The sequence below is a fragment of the Mytilus trossulus genome, chromosome 6 (assembly GCF_036588685.1).
Source record: "Mytilus trossulus isolate FHL-02 chromosome 6, PNRI_Mtr1.1.1.hap1, whole genome shotgun sequence".
NCBI lineage: Eukaryota > Metazoa > Mollusca > Bivalvia > Mytilida > Mytilidae > Mytilus > Mytilus trossulus.
Window position 1 is genome coordinate 60,915,385 of NC_086378.1, and position 15,128 is coordinate 60,930,512.

Genomic DNA, 15,128 nt, shown 5'->3' on the forward strand with positions numbered 1-15,128 from the left:
TAATATAACTGTTATACCACCAGTAAGCTTGTGATATTTTAACGAAATGAAAAATTTGTTAACATCTTCACATATTAATTTTCTTACAACTAAACACTGAAGGTCTAAATTTTGTCTAAGGTAATTTACCTGATTTTTTTTGTTGAGAACTGAGGTGTTGTATTGTCCATCTATCACTGGCACAAGATACTTGGTTAATCTGTACTTCTTTAACATGGGCTCTTTGTGCTTGGACCTGTTGTTAAATTGTAAAAATGTTATTAAAAACAGACTTTTCTTTTTCAAATAATTTTAATAAAGTATTACAACTAAAATTGACCTTTACCAAAATTCGAAAAACAATTACCTTTTACCTAAATCAAAATTGCTACTTTGAGTATGTAAATTCCATTGACACTGGGATTTGGAAAATAAACAGACAGGATTATTTGCCCTGCGTCTTCACCTAAATGGGCTGTAACATTATATTCATAACAATTGTGCTCTCTGTTCATGCTGTTGGCCTCAAGAAAAAAAAAACATTTAAAAAATGTACTGTACAACTTACCTGGCTCAAGTTTTCTAATTCACAGAAAACAACACAAGAACCAGTTGTGCCCCCTGTTTGTGATGAGTTATTTCCCCTTCTGGCTACAGCTCTCACACTGAGGGATTCTAAAGTGTTTATCACAGCAGTATGTCTTAACAGTCTATATCTGAAACATTAACAATTAATAGTTAACAGTACCTTGAAATGATATGAAATCTTATTAACTTTTTCTCAACTCATGTAAAATACATTAATTCTCACAATGCACATAATGATTTGGTTCAAACAGCTCTTGGATCTTTACACAGTGAGTGTAAGCAATGTTGGTGATTCAACCTCAGAAATGTCGTCTCTGAGTATTCAATTAGATACAGAGATCGATATATGTATTAGAAATAACATTGAGTTTGCTTACCATTTTTTGATTTTGCCAAAGGGACCATATTAGAAAAGGCAAAACTGCTTGATAATGCCATATATATTGGCTTATCAATGAAAACAGCATCAGTTTTTAACTATAATCACATAACTATAAACTTGTATTACTACTCTGTACCACATAGAATATGACAGTTCTCAACTTCCCTGTGTTATATATTCAGATAATCCAAACAACATGAACAAAATCATTTAGCCAAACTATAAAATATTTTCATATTGAACTATCTGAAAAGTAATAAATATTCTTAATTTAAATATAAAGCATATCATAGCAATAACAAGTAACTATTTAGGAATGCCTTCACTTCTTCTAGTGTTACTAACATTATAAAGCATACCTTGGTTTTGGTGTTGAATGAATTGGTTCATAATAAAACATAAAATGTGTTTCGTGTACTCCTCCAATATCATTCCCCCTTATCCAGGCTGGCACAGATAATGTATTTTTTGGTTGTAACACACCATTTGGAAGAGCAATGTCTACGACACATGACTTAATGTTTGTCATTTTGGAATTAAATTCACAAGATGAGCTTTTATTTGGCACTTCAGACGACTCCTGATACACAGTTGGAAATTTGGGTATTTCACCGTGAGATCCTAACGTAAAAAATTCAGGACTGGATGATCCTACTTTGAGTTTGTGTAATGGACTAGAACCAATGTTCGTAAACTGTAACATGATGGCATGCACCTCACCGCACAATAACGTCTGAGGGAAATTACAAAACGACACTTGTAACTGTGGCATTTCTTGTTGAATAACTAAATCTAATCTACGATCAGGTCCATACATTTTACTGGCCTTTTCCTCTTTTGAATTATTTAATCGAGGTCCTTGAACTTCAAGTTTTTGTTTACCACGAACATATAATGTATTGGAAGACTTGGGTCCTTCAGTCTGTGCTGTTCCTAAATGGAATGCAAGTCCAACTATCCTAAGTTCTCCAGTTTGGTGAGGAACAAGCACTAACTGCACCTAAAATATCATAGTGGAAAAATAATCCTTATGGTCAAATCATAAAAATGTCATTCTACATGTATATAAATTGATGCTTTGTGATCTGACAAGTAATCATATATAAACACATTTGAGGATTTACTGAGAAATGTCGAAAAGAATATCATTATTTCTAATGATACTAATTTTTTTGGATTTTCACGAAAAACCGAGCATGATTTACCATTTATTTCAAAGATCACGTCAACCTTTAATTTGCCCTTCACTCATCAATTTTTTCATTGTATTTTAGATGTACAATGCTTTAATCCCATTATAATAGTCCTTCAGTCTACAGCAATTTAAAAGACAATAACAGCTTTGTTTAATGTAGGAGTAACTTAAACTTGTGCCCATTCTCTTGCTTTGGTATTTTCATTGTGAGGTACTTAAAGATAAATAAATATTCTACATTGCCAAGGTTTGTGTGTGATATGATTTTTATTCCTTATCTATTTAGCACAAACAGCAACAATCAGTCCTGATTTTTATTAGCATGTGAAAAACTGAATTGGGTATCAAAGTGCTAAAATACATATCAATTGAGTTGAAACTACAATAAACTTGAGTAGTAATGTTTGAATCTCTATAAAATAACTTACAGGTAACTGTTCATTAGCCTGAAGAGTAACACTATCTATTACTTGAGTGTAGATGATTTCATTAGCTAAGGTATTCTGGAGAAAAAAAAACACAATGCATAACCAATCATATCATGCATATGACAAGATGTTTCCGTTTTTGGAGAGTGAACAACAAACTTGCATAATAATAAATATAATATTCCTTTGATTTTTAACAAGTCATTACTATTTTCACAAATCAATCAAACTGCAATATTTTTTTTGTTCTCATTATACCATTTTTTCATACAAATATTCAATAATTTTTATGATGATTCAGTTTTATCTGATTTTTTCCACAGGCCATTGGATTAAATATTGCTCAGGTTGAAAATCTTGCTTTTGGTAAATTCATCATCTGCCTAATACAAGTTTTAATATAGATGTTTATATAATTTAAGATAGAATTGATCATTTTCAGGACTTCTATGATTTTGGTGGTAATACTGTGGTTTCGATAAACACTTTTAAGTCCATTAAAATTTAAACTCTTAGGAGTCCTTCAGTCTGTGCTGTTTTGCAAAAATTTAAAAAAAACTCAACTAATTTACTATATATGCTGTGATTCAGTTCTACCAATAGCATCTGTTGAGGTCATTTTCGATCAAACTCGTATCTTTGACATCTAACACAAATTAAGGCTATTCCATTAAAATGTATGTGGGAGGGTAGGAAGGGACTTTTATAATATCCTTACAACCAAGAACAATTTTTAAGATAATTTTGTATAATGGTAAAAGACGCATACATTTTTTAATAGAATATACCTTACTTTTTTCTTATATTGATTAATGAAATAATAAGATTCATTAAAGAAAAATCTCTTATTTGAGTTCTACTATTTGAGTGATTGAAACAGCACGTTATTATTACCTTAACATTAGAGAGAACTTCATTGGTAATCAGCTGTGGTTTTTCTGTTCCTGGTAATGCAGGTAAGAATGTCCATAATAGGGACACCTCCGTCAACATTAACATCACTTTCAATGGGTTAACTAGCTGTGCTTCAACAACAATTGATTCTGAAAATAAACATCTTCATTATATCAAGCATATGATGAGGGTTTTGTGTGGGGATGTTTGCACATAGATGGAATATGACCTATTTTGCCCTAAAACATAAAACTTCAAAATCTAATTGGCCATTTTATATCTATTTTCATTAATATATCAACATTGTATTACACACTCAGCATCCATTTAAAAATACTGAAGAAAAAAGTTTCTGCTGTGATGTATCTTCAAACCATACTGGACTTGTTTCCTCAATGATACCAGAGATATTTCCATAAACAATGCTCTATCTAGTCCATGTAAATCTAGTTGTCTAGCTGTGGTTAAATCTAAGAGAGTGCTGCCAGTTGTAAAGCAGTCTTGAACTTCATGTAGAGTATCTTTATTTCACAAAATGACGTCTCTAGATCCAATAATAGAAGATGATCCCTTCCATTGATTTTATTTTATGTAAATATTTATGTCAATATTCCAAAAGCACTAGTTTGTAATTATAAAAAAAATAAAGTAGTTTTCATGGACTTTAAAGACAAAATTTACCTCTAAATTATTATACTGTAAATTCAGAAATTATTGTGTGCCTTTATTATTTCGATTTTGACATTTTGGACTAAAATGCGATTTTAATTTTTGTGATATTGTGAAAATATCCTGTTCAATTCATATGAAAAATTTCAGAATGCAAGTTTAAATAATTGCAATTACAACCCTGTTGCATTTTTCACAATAATAAAAACATCACAATAATTTCTGAATTTACAGTATTCAATTCACAATCAAACACACTACATAATGTAATCATTCCTTTGTTATAATACAAGTACAAATCAACTCACCACCTACAAAACCAACAGGATTATATTTGTTGTTAGTTTTATTTGTGAAGACTTGCAATGTTGGTCGGAATGTTGGTGGAAGGAATCCATTATTGGCAGAGGACACTAGCCTCTCTTCCATCTGAGTCCACCGGGGATGATTGCATTCACTGTGATCAAACCATACACCTGACACAGCTACTTTGTCAGATACTGGAAAATCATTAATAAAAATAAATAATAAATGATAAATGATAGATACTATCTATGATTCTGAAGAAATATCAAAGAATTTAAACTGTGATTTTGAAAGTAAAATAGAATATTTCCTCCCGGTACAAATTGTTGGATTATATCTGGGAAGATACTGATATTTCATCTTGTAAGTACTGTTAAAACTTTCCTAGCAGAAGACTGTACTTTAAATTTTGCAAAACATCTTCATGCAAAGGATTTATTTGCCTTTTATCAAGGATATGTTTGTTGTGTTGATTCATGACACAAAATCCATACAGAAAATATCAATTTCCAGCACATATCATCTAGCTGATTCCCTTAAGCATAAAACAATGTACTAATAATTTAGACAATGTTGTTAAAATTTACCTTGACTAGGTTGAGGCCTACTGCCTAATAATACTTTAGTTTCGTTAGAGTCTACGATTGGCAGTGGTAATTCAGGTAAAGGTCCAGAATGGTCACCTAATTCTCCTGCTTCCTGGGTAAGTAATTGCTGAAATATATCGAAGTATTAAGTTTAAATAAAATTTACCATTCTTTGGGTTAAATTTATTATTTTCATTATTCTATATTCATAATTTTTAAAATAACTGTTCATACAGAGCTATTTCTCACTTGAGTGGACTAATCAAAAACCACTCGAAACCTTCGATTCAAGAAACTGCATGCAATGGCCTCGTTTCCGCAAGTTCTGCTCAAAATGAAAACAAAAACATAGTTGACAAAATAATTTTTAAGACAGACATCTGTCAACCTTGTGTAATAAGAAATTATTTTAATAACAAAAATATATAATATATAATAACAAACCTTGTATACAAAGAGGTACTCTCTGAAGAAGGCTCCTTGCTGACCAGCCGTCTGTTTACTGTTTTCTGTCAGTAAGTGCTTGAAAGCAGCAGTAGCATTCTCTAAATGTTTCAAGTTGAAAGACTGTCGACCAAGAGTAAAATTAATGTGATCCTGAAATATGGAAAAATTATAATGAACAAAATCATTAAAACCTAAAAATTTAGGATGTGATAGCATGTCTATAAAATATAAATAATTAGCAAGAGGTAAACTTAACTGATCTAACTTTATTTTTTTGGCACATCATTTAAAACTAGAGAGGTTTCACACTGATTTCCTTTTAAATTTCTGATACATTGATTCATTAGATTTTATGACTATTTTTCATGATAAAAAAGAAAAATTATTATGGATATTTGATTTTATGGCCTAAACAAATACTGTAGAAAATTCTATATTTCATTAAACATTTCATGTTCAAGTCTAAATAATTACATGTGAAATCTTTAGTACTCAAAACACAAAATAAGCACTTAGAATCATTTTAATTTCTGATTTGTTAAATGCAAGGTATTTTTCTCACCTCAGCTAATGCCCATCCTTTTCCCTTGTAAACTTGTAATGCTTGGGAATATGACCGTAAGGAATGTTTACGCTAAAAAGAAAGATAATTTAAATTCCTAGTTCATACCAAGAGTTCAATCTTCACATTTATAACTGTTTTTCAGCTTTTCGATTGAGTTTATATTCTGGTTTTTTCTTCAAACTGGCTACAACATATCAACTTGGTTATAACAAATCATTCTTCAATAAAATTAAACTGAAGTACAGATTGAAGCTTTTTAAAAAAGAATGAGCTTTTCATATTCACTTTGGTAATTTCCTCTAAATGATTCTTTTAAAGATAACTGACATATCATATTTGGTGTTCAAGAACTTTTAATATATTATACTGGAGTGAAGAATACCGGTTAACAATACAATTTGATTGGTTAAATTGACATAGCATATGAGACAAAAATATCCTGTAAACAAAATGAAGAGCAGAATAGTTATGAATGCTGAAATCCAGACACTCAAGTATAATATCATTGTTATTCAGGGTTTCGAAGGGATATTGGCTCATAATGTTACCCTTCAATTTGTATTATCCAATTCAAAATCAAAAAAGAAAAAGAGAGATTTCCATCATAATCTATCATTCAATTTGTTGATCACAAGTAATGACAAGTAGTGTTCCAGTATCATTTTCCTGCTAAAATTATCAATCTATTATCAACAATGCATGACATTTTGTGTAACAATTTTGAGTTTCTCTTACCTGTCCAGCTTTACTAAATCGGTGACCAGCTAATATCATGTGGAATGAATACTTTCTGACTTTAGGAACTTCCATGTTAATGTAACAATGAGCAGCTTGTTCTAGCAGTAAGGCACTTCTCAAGTCAGAATCCTGCAAAATTGATGTATTTTTGTTTAAGTCAGAAAGAAATATGATTGATTACTGACTGTTTAATGTTCAATCAGAATTAGAACACATGGCAAATTTAAACTAGAGGCTGTGTCTCTCACCTTGGTCTTTGTGCATATTAAACAAAGGACATACAGTTAACTCTCGTTGTCTCGAACTCGGTTGACTCGAAAGTTTGGATGAGTCGAAGTTTTCACGTGGTCCTGAACTTTATTCCATACAAAAGTATGTAATTCGACTCCTGATGAGTCGAAATTTGATGAGTAGAAATTTCGGATGAGTCGAACTAAAATTACGGTCCCAAGGTTAACAAAAGCATTCAAAATTCATATTTTATTTCGAACTAATACACATATGTCAAAACATGACCTCCGGGATTTAAATGCATTGAAGAGTTAATCTGACAATACACTTGTAATTAAATTTCCGGTCACTGACCACTGTATTGATTTATGACATGCTATTTCCATGAGTGTTTACCTAAGATTATCTTTAATAGAATTTTTATAAATAATTAGTGATATATTGTTAATGTTCCTGAAAAAAAGTATTTAAAATGTTTACAAAACAATGAATTTGTGATTTACACTAATGAGCTTGGGTGTGTATAAAGTGAGGATTATGGCTTCCGTTGACAATCACCTAAAAACTACTCAAACGGCGTCTTTAATCTTGTTATATTTTCTTTTGAAAAGAAAGAGTATGATTAAACAAAATGAATAGAAATCAAAATTTTCTTAAATCTCTGGTATCCGAGAATAAACAATTTTGTCAGCTATAACCAACCTGAATAACGAAACTATCGATTGGAAATAACTCTCTTGGAAAAGCCATATGAATTTTTTTCCATGCAACAATTGAATAAGTAAAAATAATGTCATTATAATGATAAAAGACTGTGACATACAAATACATCGATTTGATACTAGAATATCGATCCCCCTGTCATATTCACCCGGATTTATTTTAGCTTTACCAAGCTAAGCAAGAGTTGTGTCCCTTAGATTGTGGAACTTCCGGTGTTCGTTTGAGTCGAACTACGTGTATCTCGAAATATTTATCTGGTCCGGCTGACTTCGACATAACGAGAGTCGACTGTAGATGGATTCATGAAAAAATTGTGTTTTGGTGATGTTGATGTGTTTGTAGATCTTACTGTACTGAACATATTCGCTACTTACAATTTTCTCTATCTATAATAAACTTGGCTCTTTAGATACAGAAGGAAACATTTTGTTAAAATTTACAAAAATTTACCAATGAAAATTGTTAAAAATTTACTCTAAAGGGCAATAACTCCTTAAGGGGTCAACTGACCATTTTGGTCAAGTTGACTTATTTTTAGATCTTACTTTGCTGAACATTATTGCTGTTTACAGTTTATCTCTATCTATTATAGTATTCAAGATAAAAACAAAAAACAACAAATTCTTTAAAAATTATCAATTGGGGAGCAGCAACCCAACAACCAGTTGTCCAATTCATCTAAATATTTCATGGCAAATAGATATTGACTTGATAAACAATATAACCCCTTATCAGGTTTGCTCTAAATGCTTTGGTTTTTGAGTTATAAGCCCAAAACTGCATTTTACCCCTATGTTCTATTTTTAGCCATGGCGGCCATCTTGGTTGGTTGGCCGAGTCATCGGACACATTTTTTAAACTAGAAACCCCAATGATGATTGTGGCCAAATTTGGTTTACTTTGGCCCAGTAGTTTCAGCGGAGAAGATTTTTGTAAAAGTAAAACGACAACGGAGGCCAGATGCAAAGTGATGAAAAAAGCTCACTTGGCCCTCGGGCCAGGTGAGCTAAAAATGGCAAAATTACCTTAAAATTACCAATTCAGGGGCAGCAACCCAACATCCGGTTGTCCGATTCATCTGAAAATTCAGGGCGAATAGTCGGAATAGATCTTGAATTGATAAACAATTTTTCAACGGACACATTTTTTAACTAGATACCCCAATGATGATTGTGGCCAAGTTTGGGTAAATTTGGCCCAGTAGTTTCAGAGGAGAAGATTTTTGTAAAAGTTAATGAAGAAGACGACTACGGATGACAGACGACAGAGGCCAAGTGATGAGAAAAGCTCACCTGGCCCTTTGGGCCAGGTGAGCTAATAAAAAATTCTTAAGGGTTCCGCGGAACCCAGTGTCTCGCCTACTTTGGCTGTTTATTGCCATGATTGCAGGCTCAACGAAAAAGAGGAAAAATAATCAATGAAAATATTCCTCTTGATACTATCTTTTGATTATAAGAAACTTCCATCCAAGTTTGGTAAAGTCCAGGATAGTTTATGAATCTAATAAATTTAAATGTTTTGAAAACTTTAACTGCAGATTGTATGTAATGTTAACTGGGAAAAACTAAGTCTATTTATAAGTAAAATACAGATACACAGGTACAAAGTTTTAACAAGATTTCCTTCTAGGTACTAGCTTTTGATCATAAACAAGCTTCTGTCTAAGTTTGGTACAAATCCAAAATAGAATAAGAAAGTTCATAATATTTTAAAAACTTTAACCACAGTGTGAATGTGTAGTTTCCTGTTAGAAAATCTAAGTCCATTTAAAAGTAAAATACCGGTACAGAAAAAATGGATTTTTTTTTTTCAAGATTTACCTTTGGATACTATCTTATGATCATAAACAAGCTTCTGTCCAAGTTTGGTACAAACCCAGGATAGTTTAAGAAAGTAATTTAAATTTGAAAAACTTGAACCATAAAGTGAATGTAATCTTTCCCGGCAGAAAAACTAAGTCCATTTATAAGTAAAATACGGAAAAAATGGTATTTATTTTTACAAAATTTAATTCTAGATACTATCTAATGATCATAAACAAGCTTCTGTCCAAGTTTGGTAGAAATCCAGTATAGTTTAAGAAAGTTATTTAAATTTGAAAAACTTTAACCCTAGAGTGAATGTAATTTTTTCCTGGCAGAAAAACTAAGTCCATTTATAAGTAAAATACGGAAAAAATGGAATTTTATTTTTACAAAATTTAATTCTAGATACTATCTAATGATCATAAACGAGCTTCTGTCCAAGTTTGGTAGAAATCCAGTATAGTTTGAGAAAGTTATTAAAATTTCAAAAACTTTAACCACAGAGTGAATATTTGTGGACGCCGCCGACGACGACACCGACGCCGACGGAATGTAGGATCGCTATGTCTCGCTTTTTCGACAAAAGTCGAAGGCTCGACAAAAATGGTAGACTATTTAAAAGTTTATATAAAAAAAACTTTGCTTATCTGTACAACTTGTTTTCACATGTCACAATAAAAAATTTGTAAGGGTTCCACTTTCTGTTAATCGCAGGCTCAACAAAAATGAGGAAATAAATTAATGAAATATTCCAGTTGATACTATTTTTTTAATTATAAGAAGCGTCTGTCCAAGAATCTAATAAATGTTTAAAAACTTTAACTACAGACTGATTGTAATGTTAACTGGCAGAAAACAAAATTTCCTTCTAGATACTAGCTTTTGATCATAAACAAGCTTCTGTCCATGTTTGCTACAAATCCAAAATAGTATAAGAAAGTTATTAAAATTTTAAAAAGTTTAACCACAGAGTGAATGTGTTGTTTCCTGGCAGAAAATCTAAGTCCATGTAAAAGTAAAATACAGAAAAGAGATTTATTTTTTTACAAAATTTCCTTCTAGATACTAGCTTTCGATCATAAACAAGCTTCTGTCCAAGTTTGCTACAAATCCAAAATAGTATAAGAAAGTTATTAAAATTTCAAAAAGTTTAACCACACAGTAAATGTGTTGTATCCTGGCAGAAAAACAAAGTCCATTTATAAGTAAAATATGGAAAAAATGGAATTTTATTTTTACAAAATTTACTTCTGGATACTATCTTATGATTATAAACAAGCTTCTGACCAAGTTTGGTACCAACCCAGGATAGTTAAGAAAGTTATTAAAAATTTTAAAACTTTAACCACAGAGTGAATGTAATATTTCCTGGCAGAAAAACTAAGTCCATTTATAAGTAAAATATGGAAAAAATGGAATTTCATTTTTACAAAATTTACTTCTGGATACTATCTTATGATCATAATCAAGCTTCTGTCTAAGTTTGGTAGAAATCCAGGATAGTTCAAGAAAGTTATTAAAATTTCAAAAACTTTAACCACATAGTGAATATTTGTGGATGCTGCCACCGCCGCCTCAGACGGAATGTAGGATCGCTTAGTCTTGCTTTTTCGACTAAAGTCAAAGGCTCTACAAAAATCATTAACTGTGGAAACATTTTTTTTTAGTACAAATGTTTATTAAAGTGAGAAAAAAAAATGTATTTGTCAAATACTGAAAACAACTATAATAGCATAGACAATGTAAGTTTCATGAGTATCTTAATTGATGGTTCAACTATTAACAGGAATCAAGATTCAATCATTTTTCAAAGTCTCACCACATACATACAAGTATCAACACGATTAATACACAATATAAAATTTAGAATGCATGTGCCAATCTTAAAGGGGCACTAGCTGTCAAATTCATGGTCACCGATTTGACTCAAATTCTCATATTTGATTTATAACAATGTAAAACATTTATCCAAACTATCAAAAGTCTAAAATAAACAGTTTACAGAGCATGGGGTAGATAATATATAGGTTCGTTTCGTGTGTATTTTAGTCCAGACGCCATCTAATTAACTATCGATTTGACCTCAGATGACCATATAAGCGATGTAAACAAAAATAAAGATATGAATAGATTAAACCAACACGTGCAATTGGATTTTTATAGGTCTGTTTGATTTTATTTTATAGATTAAAAATAGATGTTTCTCATTGTTTTTAACCGTATAAGAATGATTTTATGTGCATCGCATTAGTAATCAAATGATTTACCCTAGTTTCACTTTCATTGTTGACATTCTTTTTCTTTAAATAACCAGTACACGTACAATGCATGCGTTGTCAATCTCTAGCTAGGGGTTAAATTGAAGTTCACATGAATACGGATTTAAAGAGGTCGACTCATTTACTTGCAAGTGAATAACTAATTATCAATGTTTCTTAGCGTTATTTGACAAAATTGAACCTTTTGGCTGCAAAAAGCGAATTGTTATTTCACTATTTCACTTTCATTATTGATTGAACAGAAAAAAATCAAACTTTAGATTTTTTTATATATCTCGTAGCTAGTAAAAAGAACTATGAGAGACTGAACATCAAACAAAATAAGTACTCCACCAATGAAAGTGAATTCAAAATGGTCAACAGTGACTTCGGCATGTTTAAATACAAATAGCTCTAACATTAGATTTATTTTCAAACAGATACAAGAAAACGGGTTAAAATGTCTATTGTTTCAAATGTAAAGACAAAGACCCTTTCAAAGTAAAAAGTTCAGTATTGAGGACATGACAGTTTAACTTACCTCACTAGTTAATTTGATGAACTGTAAAGCAGCTTCATGGTACATCCGTCGACTCTTTAAAGCTTCTGTACTAACAACTGTGGCCCGAGCAGCATACACCGGATTTCTGGGAATATGCAAAATATGTTTGTACTAATTTTTAGCACCAGTAGAAAAACAAGGTTTTTGGGGACTTACTTTTTTATAGGTAGTAAACAAATATTTTCAGCTTTGTTATAAATTGCACAAAACACCAAAAATATAAGCAGTTATTTGTCTACTACCATCATCAAAACAAACAATACATTAATTCAAATTGTCAAGTATACGCATATTTAGTTATAGGACACTGGAACACATTCATTTAAAAATAAAACCAGAATCCTCAACTAAAACTAGAGGCTCCAAAGAGCCAGTGTCGCTCACCTTGGTCTATGTGAATATTAAACAAAGGAAGCAGATGGATTCATGACAAAATTGTGTTTTGGTGATGGTGATGTGTTTGTAAATCTTACTTTACTAAACAGTCTTGCTGCGTACATTTATCTCTATCTATAATGAAATTGGCCCAGTAGTTTCAGTGGAAAATGTTAATAAAAATTTACAAATTTTATGAAAATTGTTAAAAATTGACTATAAAGGACAATAACTCCTTAGGGGGGTCAATTGACCATTTCGGTTATGTTGACTTATTTGTAAATCTTACTTTGCTGAACATAATGGCTGTTTACAGTTTATCTCTATCTATAATAATATTCAAGATAATAACCAAAAACAGCAAAATTTCCTTAAAATTACCAATTCAGGGGCAGCAACCCAACAATGGGTTGTCAGATTCATCTGAAAATTACAGGGCAGATAGATCTTGATCTGATAAACAATTTTACCACCTGTCAGATTTGCTCTAAATGCTTTGGTTTTTGAGGTATAAGCCAAAAACTGCCTTTTACCCCTATGTTCTATTTTAGCTGTGGCGGCCATCTTGATTTGATGGTCGGGTCAACGGACACATTTCTAAAACTAGATACCCCAAAGATGATTGTTGCCAAGTTTGGATTAATTTGGCCCAGTAGTTTCAGAGGAGAAGATTTTTGTACAAGATAACTAAGATTTACGAAAAATGGTTAAAAATTGACTATAAAGGGCAATAACTTCTAAAGGGGTCAACTGACCATTTCGGTCATGTCGACTTATTTGTAAATCCTACTTTGCTAAACATTATTGCTGTTTACAGTTTATCTCTATCTATAATAATATTCAAGATAATAACCAAAAACAGCAAAATTTCCACAAAATTACCAATTCAGGGGCAGCAACCCAACAACGGGTTGACTGATTCATCTGAAAATTTCAGGGTAGATAGATCTTGACCTGATAAACATTTTTACCCCATGTCAGATTTCCTCTAAATGCTTTGGTTTTTGAGTTATAAGCCAAAAACTGCATTTTACCCCTATGTTCTATTTTTAGCCATGGCGGCCATCTTGGTTGGTTGACCGGGTCACGCCACACATTTTTTAAACTAGATACCCCAATGATGATTGTGGCCAAGTTTGGTTCAATTTGGCCCAGTAGTTTCAGAGGAGAAGATTTTTGTAAAAGTTAACAACGACGACGGACGCCGGACGCAAAGTGATGGGAAAAGCTCACTTGGCCCTTCGGGCCAGGTGAGCTAAAAAAGTATTGAACATAAGAAAGTTTCTATTAACATAAATTTTCCATGACATACTTGCAGGTCTGTAGGTAAGTCTGTATAGCACTCTCCATATAATGGAAAGGATACTTTTGTTCCTGTGGATCCATAAACATAGCTATACAAGCCATTTCCTGAAAAGAAAATATTTTTGCATTAAAGAATAACACTTGAAACTGTGAGCTACTGCTCACTGATGATATCCTCCCCCAAATATTTCGGTAAACAGGAAGTTGTTGAGTGAGAATCTGGAAAGGCATAACATGAGATAGCGGACTTATATGAACCATGAAACCAAATTTCAAAAGTCCTTGTATTGTAGTTCCAGAGAAAAGTGTGATGAAAAATTTTATACTATCTTATGGAAATTGATACAAGTTTTCGGTGAACAGGAAGTTGTTGAGGGAAGAATACGAAAATGCATCACACATTAAAGCTGCCTTTATATGTAAATCCTGAAACCAAATTTCAGAAAACCTTGTATTATAGTTCTTAAGGAAAATGTGACGAAAAATATTCATGGGACAGATTGACGGACAGACGGTTGGATGGATGGACAGACAGAGTAAAAAAAAGTATAACCCCACTTTTTTTAAAGCAGGGGCATACTTATCAAAGATACACATAAAACAACTTGTATGCAAAAATAAGTAATTTATACTAATGTCAATTAAAGATCCTATCTTAATGACTCTTACAGTTGTCTTTTTTGTCAAGTTTGATTTCACGATTAACTGACTGCTTGCTACCTGTTGATAATTTAAAATACATCAATTATTGAAAATTCTAAGAAATGTTTTTTAAACCTACCAAAGCTCCAGCATAATGAAGCCATGCATGGTCATTATTGAAATCTCTCTTGGCCGTATGGTATGTTCTGTAGGCAAAGTCATACATCTGGAAAAGGAAGGCTAAATCTGCTAGTCTTCTCATCTGTAGCTCAGGTGCCTCTGTTGTGTATCTAAAGTTCATCAAATAAAACACATATTTTAAGCTTCTGTTCTTTAAGTGGTCAATTAAACTCAATACTTTTATACTAGGTCCAATATACTTTATAAATTTGATTCCCAGTCCAAATGATTCAAGTTTAAATGTGTACCCTGTACTTTCCTTTCACCTT

At 31.8% G+C, this 15,128-nt stretch overlaps 1 protein-coding gene across 9 annotated transcripts in view; it reads right to left on the minus strand.

Annotated features, from left to right (window-relative positions):
• Positions 1–15,128, minus strand: part of LOC134721626 (trafficking protein particle complex subunit 8-like) — a 43,296-nt gene that overhangs the window by 7,547 nt on the left and 20,621 nt on the right. For all 9 annotated transcript variants that reach the window (XM_063584742.1, XM_063584740.1, XM_063584741.1 and 6 more), the window contains 13 exons: positions 14,819–14,969; positions 14,045–14,142; positions 12,337–12,442; positions 6,776–6,907; positions 6,038–6,109; positions 5,473–5,625; positions 5,029–5,155; positions 4,444–4,635; positions 3,467–3,615; positions 2,573–2,647; positions 1,309–1,949; positions 548–695; positions 130–235 (listed from right to left, as the gene is read on the minus strand). In XM_063584742.1, coding sequence (XP_063440812.1) covers positions 130–235; positions 548–695; positions 1,309–1,949; positions 2,573–2,647; positions 3,467–3,615; positions 4,444–4,635; positions 5,029–5,155; positions 5,473–5,625; positions 6,038–6,109; positions 6,776–6,907; positions 12,337–12,442; positions 14,045–14,142; positions 14,819–14,969 — 2,150 coding nt within the window. The remainder of the gene's footprint in view (positions 1–129; positions 236–547; positions 696–1,308; positions 1,950–2,572; positions 2,648–3,466; positions 3,616–4,443; positions 4,636–5,028; positions 5,156–5,472; positions 5,626–6,037; positions 6,110–6,775; positions 6,908–12,336; positions 12,443–14,044; positions 14,143–14,818; positions 14,970–15,128) is intronic.